Source organism: Platichthys flesus, chromosome 5 (assembly GCF_949316205.1).
Source record: "Platichthys flesus chromosome 5, fPlaFle2.1, whole genome shotgun sequence".
NCBI lineage: Eukaryota > Metazoa > Chordata > Actinopteri > Pleuronectiformes > Pleuronectidae > Platichthys > Platichthys flesus.
This window is the reverse complement of record NC_084949.1, coordinates 2,900,462-2,924,918: the sequence shown is the minus strand read 5'-3', so window position 1 is coordinate 2,924,918 and position 24,457 is coordinate 2,900,462. Positions and strand designations below refer to the sequence as shown.

At 39.8% G+C, this 24,457-nt stretch overlaps 1 protein-coding gene across 6 annotated transcripts in view; it reads right to left on the bottom strand.

Annotated features, from left to right (window-relative positions):
- LOC133954338 (VPS10 domain-containing receptor SorCS1) overlaps positions 1–24,457 on the bottom strand; it is a 166,169-nt gene that overhangs the window by 69,639 nt on the left and 72,073 nt on the right. For all 6 annotated transcript variants that reach the window (XR_009920769.1, XR_009920768.1, XR_009920770.1 and 3 more), the window contains exons 2-3: positions 9,769–9,836; positions 2,905–3,004 (exon numbers count right to left, since the gene is read on the bottom strand). Coding sequence is in view for 3 of the 6 variants with exons in the window: in XM_062388711.1 (XP_062244695.1) it covers positions 2,905–3,004; positions 9,769–9,836 (168 nt within the window). In the remaining 3 variants the exon portion in view is untranslated. The remainder of the gene's footprint in view (positions 1–2,904; positions 3,005–9,768; positions 9,837–24,457) is intronic.

Genomic DNA, 24,457 nt, shown 5'->3' with positions numbered 1-24,457 from the left:
TTCACTATTAAAATATTTATTCTCAACACACAGATTCCATGAGAGTCAGTTCATCTGCATGTATCAATCTTCTCTATCGATGACCCTTTCAATTCAACAGAGTATTGTGTAATTTATGTCAAGATTATTGCCACTTGAAAAATAATAAAACAACGCCTTAGAAAAACTATAGCGTAAATATAAGTGTTCTAATATTTTGTCTACATGAATACTGATGACAAGCTGGGCTGATTTGCTGAAAGAGTTTCACAAACACATTATCTTATTCGCTGAATTTCTCTCACTTGAAATAGATGTTTCAGTTTTTGTTGTTAAATTGATTTGCAGAAATGTAATATGCCATGTTTTCACTTGTTATTGTTGGTTATTGAGTTAATATTTTAAAGACTTGATTGGCAGATGTATGTATTGCATCCACATCAACACTATAAAAAGTGCAGAAAGGGAAGAAAACTTTAGTTGGTTTTCAGACACCACTGCATTATTTAACAGCACTTGAGATCTATGCTGATGCATAAAAAGAGAGCCCAGTATTTAGAAGTTTGAAACTAGTAATCACAATAAGTCTAACATGACTTGAACATGCCATATTTAGGCTCAGCTTTTCAGGCTCAGTACAACAAACATCTGACGAGTTAAAAATGTGCCTGACAAATCATGCCTGTGAGGCCATTGTTACTTTTTCAGTCTTTGGTAATCACCTGAGAACAGCAATTTTTGTTGCTTTTTCCATCTGCGAGACAGTTTAATTTATTTGGATAAAATGAAGACAGCCTCTGGGGTTGCTAGAGTAGATGTAAACTTCTTCTTCTTTTAAATTTTTTAAATCATCACAAATGTCATGCGTTGGCACCATGGGGATAAAATGAATCTGAGCGAGAAATAGGACCCAGAGAGGATGTTTGAACATGTGTGAGAGAGAGATAATTAGCATGGGAGCCTGAACGGGAATGTAAATGATAGGAAATAGACGAGAGGAAAGTCGACAGACACGATGTGTGTGTGTATGTGAGAGCCTGATGGATGGATGTGTGTGTGTGTGAGTGTGTATTTCCGTTGTGGATCTTTGTGTGTCAGGTAGAGTGTGTGTGAAAAGACATTTACAATCCATTAGGCAGCTCTTTTTGCCCCTCTGTGTGTTCGAATGTAGGGTTTGTGTTGTTTGGCAAACCACTTTTCCCAGACTCAAAGGCTCATGCCCTTTTTCTACTGTCCTGGCCTAAGAGTGGCCTCATTGGAAAATATTGAAAACATCTCAATTGGCTCAAAGTGTCGCACAAGTTGCAGTGTTAATCCAATCAAGCAATGGAAAAGTAGTTTTTATGTACCTCAGTCTCCAACCCTTTCAATTACAATCACTTCAGTGGGTGCTACTTGTTGGAATGTCATGGAGGCTCCATAGTACATTCTCACAGTAATCAGCTGGAGGTGGACCCACCCCACCAACACACACAAACACATATATATATACACAAACGTTTGGGCAGCTATCCTTATCAGGACCTTCCATTGGTTTTCATTCATTGTAGACAGCCAAACCAAAACCTTATCTCCAACCTTAGCCACAACCAATTTATGCCTATAACCTCAACCTTACAACCTACATGTCTTACCTCAAACCTTATCCAGGACATCAGAAATGACATTTAATCTCATTAGGACCAGCGTTTGGTCCCCATGATGTTGTGTGGTCCTGACAAGGGTCGGGCAGACATACTGGGACATTGACAGTCATACATAATCGCAAAAGGGACATGGACAAAAGACTAATCAAAAAAACACATCTCAAACCCCTAATGGACTAGAGTCATAATGGAACCTGAATAAATTGATCCAAATGTACCTGAGGGCAGAAAAACAATGTCAACATTATCCATTTGCTGATGTGCTGCTTCTAATTTCTTTTAAGCATGTGTGGAGAGCAGTGACTCTGGCGCTTCATCCGGCCCCAAACCTGCAGAGAAAGCCTCTGATTAAAGGATTACTGGCTCTTAATCATTACAATCAAAACATCCATTTCCAGGTTCAGTTCAGGAACACTCTTCTTCAGAGTTCTCATTCAGGACACAATCCTTTTTTTCTGAGATGACAATATAAAGAACTTGAAGATCTATCCTGTCAAAGAAGCTACCGTTTCTCTCTCACTTGCTTTATTTTCACTGGCTGATTTCTGCTTTTCTGCATTGTGTGGCCCTTTGTCATTTGTTGAGGGAGAAAATAGCAATGCTTGTTTTGATGCAGCTAAAGTCCCAAACTAAATGCAGCAGAACCGTTGTCAGCCAGAAATGAGATCTTGCTCACAACAAGTAAGTAATCGTAAACATATATGACCATTACAATAACACTGTATTTCATAATGAGGAACCCTCCATCCTCACTTTGGAGTCGTTGTGTCTGTATTATCACATCCTGCTCAGCAGCTCCATCTCATCCGCTGTTGTCACACCTTTCACTGACCTATGGGATGTCCCCGTCACTAATACAGCAACTAACTCGATCCAGTGGGCGTCTCGGATTCGTTACAATAATTGACTGGGAGAAATTGACCCTTCCTGATGAGGGTGTGAAAGGAACGAGGCGAAGTCGTGGAGTGAAAACAGACAGATAGTTAAAAACGTCAAATGAATTGCAGGGAGACCACCTGAAGGAACAGCTTGAGGTATGAGACCACTCTTTTCTTTTGCTCTTTTTCAGCTGTTTGATTTAGTTTTGTAAAGAAAGAAAGAAAAAAAAAGGGAGAGACAGGGATCAAACAGAGAACGATGAGTCAGACACCATCAGTATGTCTGCCTGTATTTGACTTTGCACACTATGTATGGGACCAGCAGAAACAAGAGCACCTCGCACAAATCACACATTCAAGACAACAATCAGTTTCAAACGAAATAAGAAAAACAATTCTACCTTTCTCTTGTTGTTCGGGCTCACATAAAGGTAACTGAGTATTGTCTTTGCTCCGACTTTGTCATTCAGCTTCTGGTACGTTGCTCCATAGTCGGTTGACCTGGAAGGAAATCAGAAAGATTGATGAATGCTTGGTGAATTGTTTGTTGCAATTAAAAGTCCTCCCTCAAGAATTCAGGATGCAAAGGGGAAAGAGCACCGCTGTTCAGTAATTATGTCTTTTTGTGCTTAATGGATTGACATGAAAATCAGCGGGTGCACAGCAGCCACGACCTCATAGCCAGTATGATGCTTCCGCTGCTTCATGCACTGTTTAACATACACAAGCACACATTGGCTGTGGATAAAGTTCATCTGTAGCTTCTGTCTAAATACAGCACACATCAATACTTGGATGCAAGTGTTCATATATATACTTCACACCACCGACAGCCAGTGGCTGGAAGCTTCAAGTTTTCAGGTTGTCTGTCCGTCCTGTTCTCGTGAACACGAAACCTCAAGAATGTCTCGAGGGAATTCCCTTAAATTTGGTACAGATATTCACTCGGACTCAAGAATGAACTGATTCGATTTTGGTGGTCAAAGGTCACATAACCTTTTGTTTCCTTGTGAGGGTGATCTCTCTGTATCACCATCATGGAATCCTTTCACATTGGCACACAAATTCACTTTGAGTCAAGAATTCATTGATTTGATTTTGGAACTTAAGGTCAAAGATCAAGGTCATGTAGGCCTCCAACAGTATGTTTTCCATGAAAGTAATATCTTCAGATCAGCTTGAGGGAGTATCTCCAGCTTTGGTATAAACATTCATAGATTAAGTGATCATATTTTGATGCTCAAAGGTAAAAAGGTCAATGTCACAGAACTGTGTGTTGTTTAAACATGGTATATCAGTAATGCCCAACATTTATTTCATTACATGAGGCAAAAACCCACAATTGCCTTGTGACTGTAATATCTCAGGAACATATCAAGGGATTTCATTCAAATTTGGCTCACATTGGATAACTGATTCGATTTAGGTAGTCATAGGTCAAGCTCACAGTGACCATAACCTAACCCTCTAGGAAATAAATGATGCACACAGAAACTGCAGTGGTTGGCAGATGTATACAACCCCAGTGTGATCATTCTAGTTTCTCCTGACATGTGTATTAGGCTCTCACAATCATCATCAGTGTGACATTTATTAGAATGAAATAAACTCCTTATTTGCCACATAGAGATTACAAATAGACTTCACAGGGAGTATTGGTGGTATTCAAGCAGAGATGTGAACAACCTGAATAACATGATGAAGAGGGACCCAAGGTTCTATATTTGGCTTAACCCCTTTGTAGAGAAACATTGAAGGGAGCACTGAGGCAACAAGTGGAAGATGGACAAGTGAAAGACAATATGCTCATGGATGATGCTGAAGTGAGGACTGCTTTCATCGGACTGTCCTTTAAAAGATAAATTAAAGAATTGATTGGTTTAATGCTCCTTGTGGCTAAACGTGTATATCTACCCGCTGTATCATTTCATATTTCAATATAAATGTGTATAATAAAACATCTTATTATGCAAAACTGTGCATGCAGCATTGCTGAAGAGGCTGGGAAATTGAAGAGTAATGTATTTATGATTAATCTGATGGAGACAGTGTGTTCTTACAGGAACTGCACACCTTTGTTCCAAAGCACTGTGAAATTATTAATTGATTAACAGTCGGACAGTCTTTAATTTAATCAATGGGTAAATCATTATAGAACACTTCAATCTTGCCAAAAAATAATCACATTTCTCTATGTCTCTGCCCCATGTCGGTTCTTTCTCAAACGCTGCATCTTTTATTGGCAATTAACATGACCATTTGCTATAATGACATTTTCACGTCCACTTCAGAGCGCCCTCTGGTTGTCTGACAAGGCCGGCAAGGAGACATGCTTCATATTTCTCGTGTATAAACTTAAGTTAAATAAAGGCAAATGACAGAGCAACTCTAAACTGCTAAATTTAAAGCCATCTTAGACTGACTGCTGAAATATTCAAATGTTGGTTAAAGTTCTAATGCAATATTTGTGTTCCGCTGAAATTTAACATTTTAGGCTGTCGCCAGAAGATTGAACAACTTATCTGCACTGTCAGATGGAGTTTACCTTGAACGGCCTGGGGCTCAATCAAGGAGCTATTACAATTTCACATGAAGAAAGAGGAAAAAGCCATCTTAAAGATGGAGGAAAGACACTGCAGAATGTCTTGAGTGACTTCAAATGAAGCCATCACTCTAATCAACCTTTGTTTTTGTTTTTGTTTTTTATATCCATGTGGCTGTTAAAATCCAGAATGGTGTAGACGATTGGAAAGTTTTTCCAAGAGCTCGACGTTTCGATTACAGATACAGGAATAAAGATAAACAAATATTAACAGAATTAAAGGGATAGATCACTGAAAAAGGATAATTCATCTATCTACTCACCAAAGTGCCAATGGAGGGGGTGGGTGAAGTGTTTTGTGGACTCAAACACTTCACCCACCCCTCTATCGACATAGTGGTGAGATGATGAGTGAATTTTATTTTTACATTGAAATATCCCTTTAATTTCTCATGTATTGCCTCTTCAAGATCAATTACACTTCTGTCTGCTCTGGGAGAGGGATCCCTCACATGTGGCTCTCTCTGAGGATTCTATTATTTGTTTTCCCTGTTAAAGTTTTGTTTTTTGGTCATTTTTCCTGGATTAAGGACAGTTGATATCACTCCTTATAAAACACTATGAGATAAATTGTAATTTGTGAATATGGACTATACATTTTTTTAATTGTTTGTTTATGACAGTTTGGTTTTAATGGGGAGCAAAAACGTTTCCCCTGGGCAAACCATCCTTGGATGAGTCCAGCATCATTCATCAGAAACCATCATCACACAGGACCATTGGACAATGACATGACGCTATTGATTGGCCCCCTTCACAGAATCCTTTGATTAAAAGGTCAATGACTTATTTCTAGTGCAACAAGCAACTTTCAGCATGAATCTGTGAAATGGCCCAACCCCAGCAGATCGTGAATGTAACATAAATGGAAATGATGGATTTTCAAGGACTAAGAATGTGAAAGGAAGAATAGTGCGTGTTGAAAGGCTGTTCAGTGATTATGTGTGGGTGTAAAACGCAGCTTGGACCACACGGCTGTGATTTCATCCGTTTTGTGGATGTTCTCTCCACAGGGGCTGTAGGTGAGCCAATACTTCACATTGTCCACATGTTGGATTAAAGAAAGGTATGAGTGAAACATTGTAGCACACAAGAATCGCATCACTCACATTACATTGATATGGCTCACAGAGGAAAATAGATTGTGGATTTGTTCAGAGGAGCTGAGCTGAAACACACTCTTTCACTCACATACACCCACAAAGATACCCAGACTAAAGCGTAAAACAAATTTTTTTCAATCCCGTTTTTCGCTTTTTCTGAAATGGATAAGAAGAATGTAGACGCTCAAATGTTGGTTATAATTTCAATTATAAGGTCTATGGTCTACTATATATTGGTAAGCGTAGCTACTTTGACGCCATAACATTATCACTGGGGAGTTTGATTAACCACGGTTCGGAGGATGGGAGCTGCATGCATGTTGCGATAGTTAACAGGCAGATGGATCCAGCAGCACCGCTGGACACACTGGATCAACGGCAGCAGAGGGTTCCACTTCCACAATGAAATTATGAAACCATCAGCGTGCTCCAATAGTTTATCTTGTGAGTAGCACACTATAGCCCCCCCCCCCCCCCCCCGCCTTTCCACATCCACAAACTCATTCAATTATGTTCCTGCCTATCAGATTTGGTAGCAAACTTCCACTGCTTCCATTCTACAAGAGTTGGTTTCATTAAAATAAGGTTGGATGACACAAAATGAGCAGTATGGAGGCATGTTGTGTTTTTTTTTTCTGTTGTTTTATTACGTCTGAAGTAGGGGTCATTTTGCTGCAACACTGTTTACCCCTGAGACTCCTAAAGGGTTTTGTTCAATCACTTCACCCACCCCTCCATCAGCATAGTGCAGACTGACTCAGGCGAGGAAACCACATCACATATGAAAGGAAGGTATAACAGTTGTTACCTTGTGCTGATATTCTGAGCCGCAGCGGGCAGCGATGCCCAGGTTACCCTCAAACCCTCCCTGAGGAGTGCTGGCTCTCTGGCTATCTTAAATGCAGTCATCTGTTGCTTTGATGCTCCGTCCAGCTTCCTGGCTGTATATTGCCCACTAATGTCCTGCGCTCTCATTATCCCCTCTGCTCTCTCAAAATGCTTCTGATCGGTTCACTCATCTGTCTTTCTGTCAGTCTTTGTGGGTACCCACATGCACCTCACTTAACCACATAATCACCCATCCAGCTCGGTTTTGTCAAGGCATCAGGATTTATAATACACGAGTGAAATGTCAGTTGTAGTTGCACCATTAGAAGGGTAATGTGGTACCATCGTCAGAGACACAGAGCAATAGCCTCACTCGATCCTCTATGAGGTAAATAAAGTCAGTACATTGCCACAGCTATGGGTGAGAGCTCGAGCCTTGAGGCAGCCTCTGTGTTCCACCGTGTGTTGTTTGCTGCGTGACCTTGCTGCCTTCTGGCTCCATAAGGGACTGAGGCAAAAAAGCACAGGAAACAATTTCCTCAATACAAGGCAATGTCCAAGATAGCTTTCAGGACAATGATAAGAAAATACACCAACAGAAAAACTTTGTTTAATAGGAGTGTTTAAGTGCATAGGTTGATTTGTGATGGTGAAGCCTTAGCAAACCACTTGTCGACAGGATATCAATAATCATTATGATAAAAGGTTATGCAAATAGCTCTGTTTTACTATATAGTTAGTCCTACATATGCAGCTGATGAATGGTTCGGATATTCTTAAATCACTTCCTGATTTTAAGCCTAATGTATTCATGCCATTACATAACTCAAATTACCGAACCGCGGTTGTCTGCCTCTGCCAACCAGGGCAGTTTATTTGTACATATTTCTCCATAATTTATTTCATATAAGGGTCATATAAAAGTCACTGTAACCTTTACCTGTATTGTGACCTTGACCTTTGACCTCCATTCAACAAAATCTAATTAGTACATTTTTTAGTTCAAGTGAAATTTTTTACCAAATTTGAAGACATGTCCTCAAGCAGATAATGTTACCACATCTTTGGTTGCCTCACTTCCAGTTGTGAATTGACCTGTGTCCTTTCGGTCACATACACTTGAACACTGAACAGCAGGGCAAACACACAATTTACTTTTTTACTTTTTCATCCCTCCTTACAGCTACGAAAATTAAGATGTCAAGCAGGTAGAACATGAGCAAATGTGCCAATGGTTCTACAGGTTAAATAAAACATTCTGAAAATTAAGCTTACTCAGTAAAGAGTCATGGCTCTATCTATGGACATAATTTGGAATAATATGGTTGGTGACAAAAAGACTCACAACATGTATTAAGACAATGTAAACTGCAGGATAAAGGCAATTGACACTGCACTGAAGTGGGTATTTGAGTGTGATATAAATATACATGCCAACTGGTATTAATGATTTGAACTTTATATTACCCCTCATCCCTCTTTAAATTATAAACTCTCTGCAAAGTGACACATTGACACTCAGTTTATCATGTGCAGCACAAGTATTACTCCGTTTCAACACTTCATGGAGCTTGTAACAAGAGAAACATTCAAACCCAAGATGATGAAAATCTACAACTGGAAATCATCTTGATGTATTGTGCATTATTTTATACATGTCTCCCACATAATTCGACTTGACACATCTGGTATCTTTGCAAATTTTGAAATTGTTGCTAGAATGAAAAAAAAAAAAGCTTTTATAATCAAACTGGCAAAACAGAAGAGCCTTGAACACACATTTAGCCTCTAATGGAATTCGAAAGGTGAATATTTTATTCATTTCACAATTTGGGTTTTGCAGTTCACATTCTAACTTTATTGTTAATCAGGATCTTTTTTCATGACCACATATTTCCATTTGAAAAATCCGAGCTGCAACTCTGATGAGCTCAAAAAGATTTATTGGGTTGGAACAAATTATTTATTTAGTGATGACATCTGATTGTGCTAAATGATAAAAAGGTGAAATTAAATGTTTGGAAAATCTCTCAGAAAATAGCTATTTTTCTCACTTTGACAATAAACTATTCACCCCTATTCTTAATTTTTTTTCTCTTTTTTTATCCTTGTTCCTCCATTTGAGCTCTTTTCCGCAACAGAGCTGTTCATGCCCGTGGTGCTACATTTCATTGGCAGCAATAATAATGAAAAATATATTTCATAATGATAATTACTTTCAAAGATTTTCTCTGGTTAAGATGTCCCTCCGTTTTTTTCTGAGACATTAAGGCCGCCACATTTGTCCCTAGCAGGCATCCACCAAAATGACATCTGAACGGAGTCTGACACGGCCACGCTCTGTTCAAGGCTGGTCAAGGTAATTTGCTGGATAACACTGCCAGCTCCAGTGGTGTTGATTGGTTACTTTCATGTGAGGGATTTTGGTGCCCACAGACATTAAACCAAACGAGGGCAGTTCAGCCGTGTCATTTGAGAGATCTTTCTTTGACTGCTGCCTCTTTTTAAAGCCCTGAACGTTTCATTAAGTCATATTATGAGATCCTTGTGCGTGTGGGTATTCTTTATACCTAAGAGCAGAGCTGGGAGCAGTTCAGACCACAGGATTAAAAACACCAGAATATATTGAACTAAATCCAGCAATCCCATCTGACCAATTTATTTTGACATGCTCATTGCTGCTCGAGGCTTTTCAGGAAATGTCATGAGCTTGTGTTGTGTGATAAGCTTACCTCCATAATGAACTCTCAGTCACACTGTTGAGGTTGAAGTCAAATAGTTTGGTCAGCATCAGAATCACCTGCAGAAAGAAAACAAGCATTGCAATCAATACAGAGGCCCATTGATCATATGCCTGGTGAGACGGTTAAGCAGTATCATTGATAAATTGACTGAATGGTCATGAGACAAATGTTTGTTTGTGGTCATCGTAAGACAAAACACGAATTTGGTTGGTTTCTTCAAATCCTACATTTTGAGTGTCTGACAAAAACGTCTGATGAATTTAGGAATGATGTGTCAGCATGAAACTATAAGTCGTCATGGGTCCACGTGCTCCAGGTCTAATTGGATAATTTGTTTTCACTCAGTTAAGCCTGACATCTTTGTTTTTTGAAATTTGTTTATTTTTTATTTTATCCATGTTGGTAAAAAATGTGTTTCCTATTTGAAATACAAAAAACATGCGTACAAAGTTCAGTGGACTTGGTATCAGCTTTGCTTCCATGGTGTGCTAGCAGAATAAAAGTATATTTTCCATGTGCCATTTTTTTTGTTATTTTTCTAATTATCCCTTGGTAGAATAGATTTGAAAGTAATGCCTTTGTTTTTTATTGTACATTGCAAACAAAAATTTGCTATGCATCTCCTTAACGTAATGAAAGGGATAGTGACGTTAATACAGGATAATACCCTTTGTCCATTGCTGAAGATCAAATATAATTCTTATACAAAACCATCTATGTCTATATAAAATGGAAGTTATACAAATTCCTAAAAGACTAAAAAAGAAGCAGAACAAGACAAACTTCAACTTACATCACTTGAGGTAACTTATCTGATTCCACACAGCTCCCTCCGGTGGTGCAAAAGGCTTTATACAAAAAATTAAATGGATCCAAACCCATGTGATTTGGGATGACCAATTAGCCACTCCCCTCACGTAAAACACTTTATATAGTTTTTGTGCTGTGGTTGCAGAGCTACAATTTAGCAATCATGGTTTTCATTTTGCCACAACGATCACTGAATAAGAGTTATTATTGTATTAAAATGGAGATGCATCTCTACCAGAATGAAACTCAGTTCATTCCAACACCAGAGATCTATACACCCACACCACACTTTGAACCTATGAAGGCTCTAACAAGGTTTCTTCTTCTACGCTTATGAACATACACTGCATTGCTTAATGAATCCCCTCTAATTATTCCAGGCTCATTACTTAATCATATCAGTTTCATTCTAAACACACCACTGTAAATATTCCATGTTCCGTTAACACCCTCAAGGTGCACGGGATGAGGGAAAGTGGGTTAGCCGAAGTCTTTGGGGAAAAACAGAGGCAGAAACATCACATTTTGCTCCGAGCATAAAATAAGTAAAGCAGCACGGAAACTCACAATCTATTTACTTTGTGACTGGAGGTGTATTTGAAATGGATAAAATTCTGAATATTTTCTTGCCTCTTCTTTCTTCAGAGGGAATGCTGCAGTTTCATTTCAATATAGTCTCAACTGTTATAGTCTCACACTTGGTGCCTTGAGTTCTCTCGCTCATGAGTTGTGTTTCATTTTGATAATGCCTAGTGAAAATCATTGACACATTCTAAGTTGCCGGTGCATTCAAAATCCAGGGATATTTTGTGGTGCTTTGACAGTTACAGTATCTGATGACTCCTTTGCAACCCTGCAGCACAATGGTCAGGTGATATGGTGTGAGTGTGAAGGGGAGATGCTGCCAATGTAGAAATGTCTATTCACATTATGTTTTTCCTGTGATGTCCTGGCGCCTCCTTATCTCTAACTTTGCTATCGGGAAAACGGCTATACTTACAAGCTAGGCAATGCACACAGATATGTTCCAGTGCATGGAGTAAAATAAACAACCTCAGTCTAAACAATGTCAAGTCAAGCCAATATCCGACTGTTCCCCGATGACCCTGCTGCCACTGACACACCCAAAGTTATTGATGCAGCGGCCGAGCCACTGTATGACCTGTGTGAAATGGTTCAACCAGCATGGGGTTCCTGTGAGTACAAGAAGAACAGATGCACCTCGGGTTGTGGAATCAAATTGTGAGGTTGGGGCTCCTGTGATCAGACTAACTAAGTATGCGTTAACATCTGCAGGCCCCAGAACACTGGTAACGTGTGGTGCACTCGGCTGAGCTGTGGCTGGCAGGGTTTTGGGGTGTTGTTGATTATGTGTTGCAGCAAAATAACCAGCAGCACAACAACTGGTAAAAAGGCATTGATTCAGGAAGTATCTGAGCGTTTTGAGCGTGGGGAGAGTTAGCCTGGGGAATGAATAACCTTAAATGTCCGGGCTAGACCTTTGCATGCTAATGACAGACCAAGTCCATTTAGCTGCCCAGCTGGAGGCTGAAATCACTCTCGCACCACACAGTTTCTCTCTTTCTCCGTATTTCCTCACATTCTTTTTATCCCGCTGCTCATTTCCCTTCGCCGTCACATCTCAACACCATTTTCTGCTATGAGTCTACATGTGTGCACCTGAGTAGAGGCGACAGAGGGGTGAAGGTGAGAATTAAGGCGCCATTAGGATTTTACCTTTCTGAATCCCTCTGTGGTATGTGTTTATTTCCTTAATCACAACCATTATTTATCATGACTAAGCTGAGAGCTATATCATTGATTAAAAGCTTATAAAACATGAAAAAAAGTGTTTACAAAAAAAGAAGAGACAGTTAAACGATACATTTTTCACACAATGAAATCTTCTAAATATCTGTTAATGTCTTGTCTTCAAATGCCTGCACTGTAAATTCCTCTATCTGATTTATCTCTCTGGTGATTGTACACCAAAGCAGCAAAACCCTGAACACACCACCAACAGTGCTGGACTGACTCTAGCTATGCACTTAAACACTATTACCGTAAGAGATCAGATAACATGCAGGGTGAGAAAGAGCAAGTGTGTCGTTTCTGACAGGAGAGAACCTCTGCAGCTAAAAACACCACAAACAGCGTTGTTTGCTTTGGTGCATTAAACACGTTCATGTTAAACACACAACTTATCTAATATGACCATATCACGCTTATCCACTTAAAATATAACCAAGATGAGTAAATGTCCTCTATTTGCAACATCCATGGATTATTCAGTATAATGCAGTGCATAGAATTAAGATCAATAATTATTTAAATGGTCGTTTACAATCTATACACTTACTGTCTAACACAACATACAAGACCTACACTGACAGACGCCATTCTGCCACTGTCCTGACAGAGCTGAACACTGAACACCATTAGAATAGGATTTAATAAAGGACTGTTGTTTACAATTCATTTCAACATTGAAGGGGTTTCTGTTTTCTAGTCACTTTCTGACTAGAAAACGGGAGCAGTAGTGCATACACAACTCTTAAATGCCCCTCGTGCTTGTATGTATACAGTATGTTAGTGTGTATGCATGTGTGGGTGCACACACTGTGAGAGCTGGTGCTTTGGCTCCAGTAATGGAGAAAGTCCTTTAAAAGGCTGAGGTATAATCCGGGTGACTTGGCTTCATTAGTTGAAGGGCAGTGTGCGCTCAGGCCCTTCTGTCTGCCACATATGGAGCCTATGTGGGCAGTCATAAGCGAGTGGCACTGTCAGATGGGCTCCCACTGGAAAGTGCATATGCTCCATCCCTGACCATGCCAATTAGACCGGCGGGCTTCTCCTACTGTAAATACTGTGGTGAAGCCAGGTTCCTCTCCACCAGGCCCAGCAGAGACGACCTCTGGACAGACACGCACTCATTTGTAACAGTTGGGAGATGTGCAGGGGAGCGTGAACGAGACAGGACAGAGCTGGTGGATTTGTGTTACACTTTGACAAGAGAGATGCAGTGATTCACATTAGACAACACCAGCGATAAGGTCCATAACAGATTATACTGTACAGTGCAGGACAACACCCATTAAAATAGTGAGTCAAAATGTTAATTGTGTTTGTAATGCAGGGTGCATTAACTAAAAGAGATAGCATCGGAGATTTTCAGTGTGTGCATCAGACTGTGAGCAGAGGTCTGCAGACAGAGAGTGCATGAGCTGATGAAACAGCAGCTGCCACGGTGTCAGGAGACAGAGTCCTACAGCACAACCAGGAACAGCAGCTTCAGGATCACCAGTCATCTCTGCTGCCTACTCAAGTCAAGGTAATGAGACAAACAAACAGGAGGAACATTGTTGTCTTGGGAGCAAGTAGCTTAATAATTACCGCACTGTGGTTGTATGCCTCCGCCAACAAAATAGCTACATCATTATTTTATGACTCATATACATCTAAAGTCACTGTGACCTTCACCTTTTACCACTGGAATGTAATCATTTATTCTTTGAGTCCAAGTGACAACTATCAAAAGTTGAAGAAATTCCCTAAGATGTCACATTCAAGAGGCCAAAACGTGTTGACCACCAAAACCATCAGTAAGTCAGCGAGTCCAAAGGAAACACGAGTGTCAAATGTGAAACAATTCCCTTGAGGTGTTCCAGATATATTACATTCACAAGGAAAAACATTTGTTTTTAGGGGTCACACTGACCTTGACTTTTGACCTCCTTATCAGACCTTTGACCTCCAGGCACAATACTCTTATCAGTTCATCTTTAAGTCCAACTGAAGGTTTGGACCAATTTTGAAAATATTCCTTAAGGGTGTTCTTGACATAATGCGTTCAAGAGGCACATAACCAGGAAGTTAATGTGTTTATGATAAACATAATATTGGGTGAGTAATGATGTATGTATTGATATGCCATATTCAAACACCCACACAAATACTGTTTTAAAATGGTACAAATAATAATATACCTTATTTTTTTCCCTAACTTCTTCTGAAACATTTTCTTCATATGCTGTTCAATATTAGTTAAGCGTTAGAATGTTTAACATTACAAAAACGATCATGAAGCTAGATCTTGCGACATGAAATGATTATAATAGAAGTTCCTTTCAGCTGCCAAAGGCTTTTTTCAACCTGTTTCTCTGGTAAAATTAACAGATCAGACAAGAATTCAGATCAGATATTTAAAAGAATTGATCACCAGAATATTTTTTTTACTTCCTTCTCAGACTCTCCAACGTGTTATGACTTGTTACAAGAATAAAAAAAGTCTGTCTGGTGACATTAAGTCTGTGCGTGCTGTCCTCAGGATTTCTGTCCCTGTTTTCTCTTTCCTTTTCCGTCTGAAATAATACCACCACAATCAAACTCATCTTTACGAGAGTAAAACCTACAGTTTCACTCACTTGAGTCAGTTTCACAGCAGAACAGCTCAAAGAAAAAAACAAAGATGTGTCTCATGTGGTTGTTGTTGAAGGTTTCTAAATGCATGAAGCAAACAGTCAGTGTTATTAGTCTTGCAAAGGGAAGCCTCAGCTCCAGGTTAGGATCAAGAACAAGTGCCCTTGTGCAAAGCTTTAGTTTTTTTTTTATATATATCTGCATTATTTTTCTTCAATCAAAAGTATGCCTTTGCTGCCAGCAAATACTGTTATCTCCTGTACTGTTTGGTAATTTTCCTGGAAGGTGGAGAGAAAATATCATCATGGATCAAACTTCCCAAACGTGCATAGACAAACAACAATTACCATTCCCCGGAGGCACGAGAAGCCAGAATAAACAAATGAGAAATGCAGATTATTACCAAACATTTTGAAGCTCCCAAAACCGGGAAAAAGTGCTGGGTTAATGTTCTGCAGGGCATCATGAACTATTTGTTTTTCTCACATCTCATTTTTGTAATCACGTGAGACCAGAATTATCTAGGGGACAGATCTTTTTTTGCTGTGTTTCATTACTGGAGAAAAAAAAGAGAGCGCAATCTGAGCACAGACGATGATGCATATTCAGAGTAAGAAAAAAAAAAAAGGAGCTGCTTGCCCAAGATGTATTTAATGAAACTGTTTTGCAGTTCCTATTTAATCAAGGAATTAATTCTGTAATGAAAAGTCAGAGGGGGAGACACAGTACAATACACACATGTAATGATGTAAACAAGTTTTACCTGCCAACATTTCCAAACACCTCTGTCACTGTCAGGGAGCTCATGGAGGATCACTGAGCCAGCAACGCTCCTCTCTGTGGATTAGCCTGTCACATCTTCCTTTGGAAGATCCACCACTTGTGCCTATCACTAATACAAAAGTGAAACATAGCTGGGATGCTCGCTGTACAGCTACTTGTCACGTAGCTAAAAATAATATATCTTCATATGGATCGGAATAAATCAAGGTCTGTCAGGTGCATGGCCCCGGGAGGTTATATATGTCCTCGCATAGCAATCTTGGCGGCTTATTAGTCAGCAGATAATCAGTCTTCTGTGGCCTCATTTGCATTGATTTGTTCGTTAGAATATGCATGATTTGTATTTTGAATGCACCGGCAACTTAGAATGTGTCAATGATTAAAATCTAATTTCTCCCCTTTTTTTTTTTTCAAGCGATAATGCAAAGCGTAGATTTAGATATATGATGTTTGCGTCAATGCTCTGGAGCTTGTGTGACTACCTGTTTCACTTCAGTTGTTTGCTCCATGCAGACCTGTCACGTTTGTTGTGATGTGTTCATTTGATGATGATGCAGTCTTAGGATTCAAAGGGAGCATTCTCCTTGATCTGAAGTCTTTTGCTGTTCTTAACTGGTTGTTAACCCACTTTGCTCCTTATAGATTTCCTTCCACAGTGTCATTGGTGGATTTTATGTATGAAAATGATTGCAATTAAGAAGCCAATCTTTCAAGTGTGGAGCTACTAATGCATTTCGAGAAATGAAAGACTCAGGGAAGAAGTTAAAAGGATACTTCCTGGTAATGAGCATTAAAAGTAGGCAGAGACATTATTAAATGTTCTTGGTATCAAAGGGTTTTTGGGGTTAGACATGTTGTGTATCGTTCTTGTGTGTTGCTATGAATGATGTACTTCACAAAAATATGTGTGGGGATGTACATTGATATGTTTAAATATGTATGTATATGTGTACTTCCATGTGAAATGTGTTTCTGTGTACACAGGGCATACGTCCATTCTCACACATACACTAAAACTGCATTTGTTCTAATAAGAACAAATGATGTGTCTATATTTTCTACTATCCACTCATACACTCACCTTGATTTCTGTTTCTGCAGTGAACAGATAAACGTATAAAAGTTGCTTCTCTTGTTTTTCTTTTACGACAGAGGAGCTGCTCAGGGTGTGTTAGCTCCCCTCCGTGATGGCTTCATGTGTCATTTGTATTTGGCCCCTTTTCATTGTTAGGCTCCCTTAATGACTGGTCTGTGTGGCACTGTGTTCCATGAGGAACATTTCATTTCCCTGTATTCATGTAATGCTCGGTGTTGAAAAAAAAAAACAGGATGAACTTCTAACACATATATTGTATTTACTAATATACCCAATATCATTTTACTATAATATATGCTCTATACTGTTAAGTCTGTATACCTGAAAGTGACTGTACATTTTCATTAGAATGGAGATATATGTATATGAGATTGAAAATATATAGATATGAAATAAAAAATATATGAAGGAAATGTGATTAACATGGCCTGTCATGTTGTGTTTGGCCATGTTCTACATGTAAAGTGTAGCTCGTTAAAAACTTCCTAAGGTAGTGAGATACCTAGGTATATTTAGGTAATAAATCATTGTTTGGAACTTTGTCATGAGGGGGAGATAAAATCTGGCACAATTATTGAAAAGAAAATTCACGGACACGCATCCTGCTGATAACAGACAGAACATCACTCCAAGTGCATAATGCACTCGCTGCGCTGAATGTAAAGCTGAGCTAAAACCTTGCTTAACTTTAAAACTGGGTTACTCACCGATGAATAGTAAATAATGTTTGACAGAAATATCAGATTTTATTCAAATTTTCTGAACAAGCAAACTGAATACATGAGTTTGAATCAGATGTATCAGTTTTGATGATACCCTGGTTTCTTATCCATGTGGAGTAACAAACACTAACCAGGATATATGTGCCATCAACTTTTCTGAAGGTTGTGAGACCTGCCGAAGGCTCATCCGCACCCTGCAGACAGATGCAGTTGTCCCCCAAACTGTGTGATGAAGTAGAATCAGGGGGTTTAATGTGGGGAGGCAGCTGGGACCTGGAAAATATTATATAAAAAAACATGCAGATCTCTGTCATGAAATCTCCACACGTAAATGGATTATGAACTGAACAAGAGGAATCTTGCTGCCAATGCAGATTAATTATTCAAATTGCCATTGCCAGTAGTACAACTGGATGTATAACTTTTTAATAGGCCTGTGAATGCATTTACAATAACGTCATCCCCAGGCAATATGCTTTGGTAGCAGTGGGAATAAATAATTTGTCAACTGTCTTAAAAAATAATTACCCTGATTGATTTAGCCTCATTTCATCCAGTTCAGAAGCTCGGGGATCGGGTTAGCCCCCTTCCCCCCATCTGTTGCCTAAAGTGTTGCAAGATTAAAAGAAGACCCCTAAGGACCTATCCTGGAGAGCAAACCCATGGTGGTAACTAACAAGCTCTTAAGTTTCCTCCTATCTCTCACTTTGTTCCTATTATTCTGAATTAAAGATTCCCCATCCTCATCATTTGCATTTGATTAAAGGTGATTAGACGAGAAGGAAAAAAAAGAAGGATGTCTTTGGAACTGTTCGCCTTACCTCGGCTACCATTTTATCAACACAGACAACAATAGAGAGCTGAGACTGACCTGTTGTCTGCCTTTTTCATTTTCTCTACCATCAATCACTTTGCACAATATACATGTAATTCAGTTGTGTAAAAAATCTGCACTAGGAAAGACTAAGTGAAAATATTGAGTTTGATAGATGATAAGACAAAAGACAAACAGCGGTTTCATGTCTGAAGGCGTTACACAGGACTGTACATTGTAATCACGCTGGACATGACCTTGTCTCAACGCCATAGTAACGAGATAATCAAGTACCGTCCCCCTGGGATCCGGGAAGGAGCCTTTTTTCCCCAGTTGTTCATACACAGATGTATGACTGCCAACAGCTGTTCGGAGCATGATCGGATGATTTACTGTATGCTGCTCACAAAGTAATCTACAGATCACCTAATGTGTCTGCTGCAGCTGTTGGTTACAAGAGATTAGTCAGTTAACTGCTGTCTCTGAGCAACTTCACACAGCTAGAGCAGCCTCTCTCCTTTGTCCTCATCCTTCTAGATCTTTCTGCTGTGTTTGACATGGTGAACCACCAGATACCTATTTCGTCCCTATAGGATCTCGGTGTCTCAGGCTCTGCTCTTTCCCTGCTCTCATCTTGCCTCAAAGACCGTACCTATCAGGTAACTTGTACTCTCACTACTGGGGTCCCTCAATGTTCCGTCCTGGGTCCTCCCCTTTTCTATATATACACCAACTCGCTTGGCTCTGTCATTCACTCACATGGCTTTTCCTACCACAGCTACGTAGATGCACTCAACCAATCCTTTCTTTTCCCCAATGACTGACATCTCTCTGTCGATGTCTGCACACCACCTGAAAAACCCCCTTGAGCAGACCGAACCACTTTTCCTTCCAGGGACAGGCTCTCCCCCCCATGATCTGTCTATTACCTTTGAAAACAGTGTGGTATCCCCCACCCAGACTGCTAGGAACCTTGTTTTGACACACAATGGTCAACTCTCCCTTACCACCAACAGTGCCGCAATCTAACCCAACCAGATTGTGTAGATGCTGTACAACATCAGGAGAATATGTCCCCTTCTCACTCAGAAGGCGGTGCAGGTTCTGGTCCAGGCTCTGGTCATCTTACGCTTAGACTACTGTAACTCCCTCCTGGCTGTTCTGCCTACTAGTGCCATCCGACTTCTACAGCTCATCCACAATGCAGCAGCTCGACTGGTATTTAACCAACCTAAGTTCACTCCCACTACTCCGCTCCTCCACTCCTTTCACTGGTTACCAGTGGCTGCCCACATTTGCTTCAAGACACTTGTACTTGTGTAACGTGCTGTGAACGGATCGAGTTGTTGCTGCCTTACTGCGAGGGACACCTAGCCACTCAACAAAATCATGTCTGTTTGCTGTCCTGGCTTCTAGATGGTGGAAACAAGCTCCCTATTAGTGATGTGTCGGTCGTGAACGATTCGTTAGTTTTGAACGAATCCTTACAGGGACTCAGGAGTAACGAGTCCTCTCAAAGAGAGATTCGTTCATTTTCTCGTGGCCGCGCATCGGGACTGTTGCATAGGCTGATGCAGGTCACGTGAAAAAGGATCCAAAGACTCATATCCGGCAGATGAACGAATCACTGATCCGAAGACTCTGTTGGCAGAAGAACGAAACACTGATCTGAAGACACAGTCGGGAGGTGAACGATTCGTTCATCTGCCGGGTACGAGTCTTTAGATCCTTTTCCACGTGACCTCCATAGGCTCAGAAGAGGAAACAGTTACCTCATTCCCTTTCGCGTGTTAAAAAGCAGCCATGACTGACAGCTTTTGTGTGGCAGATCATATTTTTTTTAAGAAAACCTCCTCTATTATATACAGTAAAACATGACAGTTTGTATGGTTTTAAATTGTCATTTATTGTCACATTGGCATTTAATTATCACGGGAAATCATTACACTGCACTAAACTATAAGTGTAAATGTAAAGTGAAAAAACCAAAACCAGTCATTATGACTTGTGAATAGGGCTGAACGATTTGGGGAAAATTAACTAATTGCGACTTTTTAATCAAAGTCATTGTAAGTATAAACACAAGGCATGCACTTTTTAAAACCTGTGTGCAAATTTACCATCTTGAGAATTTTTTTTTTTAAATATAGGTGTCTTACTACTCTCAAGTCTAACATTTCCAGTGTTGGTAAGGATACTTTCAAAACGTATTCTGTTACAGAAGGCAGAATACATGCCCAAAAATTTAATCTGTAACTTATTCCGTTACATTAACTAATCTGAGTAACGTATTCTGAATACTTGGATTACTTCCACATTGAATTGCATTGTATAAGTGTAGGAATGCGGCGTTGTTATAGTCAGTGGATCAGCAGCAGTTTAAGCTCTGTGTCCGCGGATGCGGCGGGCCAGCTGGATGTGCTGGCAGCGTGGGGATCAGCAGCTCCGTAGATTCCCGTTCATGTCAGGGTGGACGTGGACGAGATTCAAAGAACCGATACGGTAAAAGGATCCGAACTTCCCATCACTACTCCCTATTAACAGTTGGACAGCAGAAAGTCTATACATCATCCACAGACTAAAGAAACATCTCTTCCAACTACTTAAAAAATAAATAACACTTGAATAGCACTTACATGAAAAACTTTGTAGTTTAGCTTTTTTGATGCAAATACCCTCATGGTTGAAGGCTTTGGATAAAAGCGTCAGCTAAATGAAATGTTAATTAACCAAATCTAAGGAGCAGTAGGTTATTGAGTTAGTTTGTGTAATGTAATTGTGTATGTCTGTGTTCTGTGCTGCAGAGATCTCTGAAGTTACTTTGCTTATCAGCCACCTCCGGCTGTCCAGTCTTGCAATACCACGTTGTACCTCAAGAAGCGAAAGTGAGTCCCTTTGGCATCTATGCTCAGGAAAGGAAATGGTATGTGCAGGCTGTAGCAATGTGATGCAGTCATTGTTCTCTCTTGGCCATATTCCTCCACAGCTTCCTCAAGCTCAGCGACTGATGCGTCTGCAATAGCTGCTTTCCTTTTCCAACGTTCATTGACCTTTGGTGGTTCGTCCTCTACTCTTAACACCATCAGTCTCTCTGACTGGACAGACTGGGTGAGAAATCGTCATCATCAGTCTAACAATAGGTCTTTTGCACAGCACACATTTTGACGTCAAAGTAGGACGATCATTAATGGTGGCTCTGTTCAGTTCAAGTGATTGTGTGGCAGCGTGCCAAGACCCTGAAACTGAAGCAGCTTAGTGCAATTCAGTCATAATTCTTTTCATTTTACATAAGATATTTTCCTACACTGACTTGGAAAATATCTGCTGTGGAAAATGACTGAAGAAAGCATCCTGTCAGTTTCATGATCAGACTACAAAGTAAACCTATGTGCAGAGTGTTATCCCCCTATCCAGACAGGTCTGGCAACACGTCAACAACTGCCCTACGCTGAGTTAATCAAGGTAATGTTAGCTCAACATATGAGTGAGGGTTAAAAAATGGATGTGATGCAACACCAGCATATCAATATAAGCTCTCTGGCATTTGACCCAGTGCATTTCCTCTTTTTTTGGGGTTGGACAAACCAGCATTATGGTTATATGCGGCCCTCGATTTGTTTGGAGTATGAATTCAGCCAGCTCTTCCCCTTGCTCTTAAATCGGAAAGTTAAATAGGTAATCCTAGAGTCAGGAAGGTCAAATTCAAACCGGCTATACTCAGTTGGAGTTACTGTTGCATTTTATCTATCTTTTCATGTCACCAGCCCACATTGCAGTCACTCAAGGCTGGGATGTCGAGCCAGTCTTGGCCTGGGCTGAAGTGTGCCTTTGCAAGCTGAGGCAGAAGGTACAGGGTCCCCACAATAACAGGAAATAATCCAAGGGCAAAATGAGAGCTCTTGGCAGGACTGCAAGTAAGATGAAAGTGAGTGAACCAGAGGAAAGGAGTAATTTCTCTCTTTAGGCATCATCTGAGTTAAGCGGCTTCTAACCACAGAATCAATTTGCGGTGCATCCATTTGTAGCAGTCTATGCCATTGATCAGAATGTGTGTCATTACCTGCAGGTTAACATCGAGGACATGAGTAAACATGATCAATGCTTATCTGGGGTCTGTCAGCATGCCGTAACTGACTAACGTTTACTCTCACTTCAATGGAGCTCAAAGGTATCTCACACTGCTGAGATTACGTTGGTGCAGGATATAGTATATAGTATTTCCTTCACCTTAAAATTTAAAAAGTTATAACGCTTACGATATTAATCATATGAAATTGTATTTTTGATTACATGTTCTTGTTTATCAATATTGAACCAGAGGAATTAGGTGAACATCATTTCCATTTCATAATGACTTACTACATTTGAGGTTAACATTTAAACCATTCAAATTGTGTTTTCTTGCAGAAGGAACAAATGAAAGATGATGCATATACACATGATGTAGAAGACAAATGCTGATGCATACATGTAGCAGAGATCATCTAACACAGGCATAGACAATTTTAGTAAGTCTATTAATTGACGTGATTTAACAAAGACATGATGAAGACATGACAACAAGAGTCGATGAAAATGTGACACAAAATTAAAAAGATGTGACAAGGATTAGGTGAAGATCTGACAAAGATGGAACTTAGCCAAAGACTCTTGATCTGCTGCAAACATATGGACAAGATGCTCTTCTTTTTCTGCGTTAGACAGAGTAGCTCTCCACAGGAGCTGATACATGTATAATTTTTAATGGAACTATGGGGCCGTTTGCTACGTCGTTTCCAGCAGTAATAACCAGAACAACCAAACCCACGATATTAAAGATAATAATTTAACATTTTAATCACAAGGCTATTCTGCTCACTTTTTACACACATTATTTAAACGCAAATGATATACATGCTTTAGCTTAGTGTTGTCGCAAATATTTTTAGCACAAGTTGATATCTCATCAGTTTACCTATGCTGTCGTTTTTCCAGAGAAGAAAATATTTTGAAGTAGCAATTTATATATAGTCATTTGGAAAACTTGTCAGTAATCCTTAGTGGGGCAATATTAGTTATTGACCTTTCAAATGATTTTGCAACAGTTTTTTTCTCTATTTGGAGAAAAGTGTAACTGTTCTGTCCTCGTATTCAACATTTTAAAGATAGTGTGGGTTTGCTTGGAAAAACTATCAAGAGCAGACTACAATATGCAAGCGAAGGAAAAAATCATTTAATTCGGACTGAATGAAATGATTCGCTACCGTACGTGTTTTGTATAGTTAACTTGTTTTCTTAATGGAGGATTTCATTTCTTAAGGAGGATTTCAACAAGTAAGTTTTTTTCGGAAACAACTTATCAACCCTACATGCAAGAAGAAGTTGTGTGGAGTTTAATCAAAACTATGTAGATTGAGTTTGAAAGGTTGAACTAATGATATTGCACCCACCCCTAATGCTGACCTTCTGGGTTCGTGTGGCTATTCTATCTTACATGGAGTCAACAAATATAATATATGGTCTGCGCAGAAACAAAGACATTCCTATTGGCTGAGAAGTGAGAGTGATTTATTGTCGATCTGCTTCTGCCAGGCGGCTTATAGTTTTTGATGGTATCCCTAACACCATCCAATTACTTACTGAGGTATCATTTGAGCCTGCACCAACGACTGGATGCCATTGGAAATTTCCAACTGGATCTGATCCAAGTTAATGCATAAATTAATAAGGGGCTTACAGGGAGGGGGGATGTGGAGTCTTTTGCAGAGCATAGGGCACGGAAGCAAACTCTAAATACAGCTCTGCCATAGGAAGCAATAAACAGCAGAGTTGGCTGGTAAAGTTTCCACTCTGTTATTTGCTAGTATATTTATGGCTTGCTGAAACAAAAGCTCATGTCTCCTCACCAGAAGAGAGAAGAGTGAACCAGTGGATCTGTGTGGTCAGTCAAATGCATCAGAAAGCAACAGCATCATGTTTTTATTATTGATGACTTACTGACAAGTCTAAAGCCCATAAGAAAACACTGAGAGTTGACCTTGTAAAAATCATCTA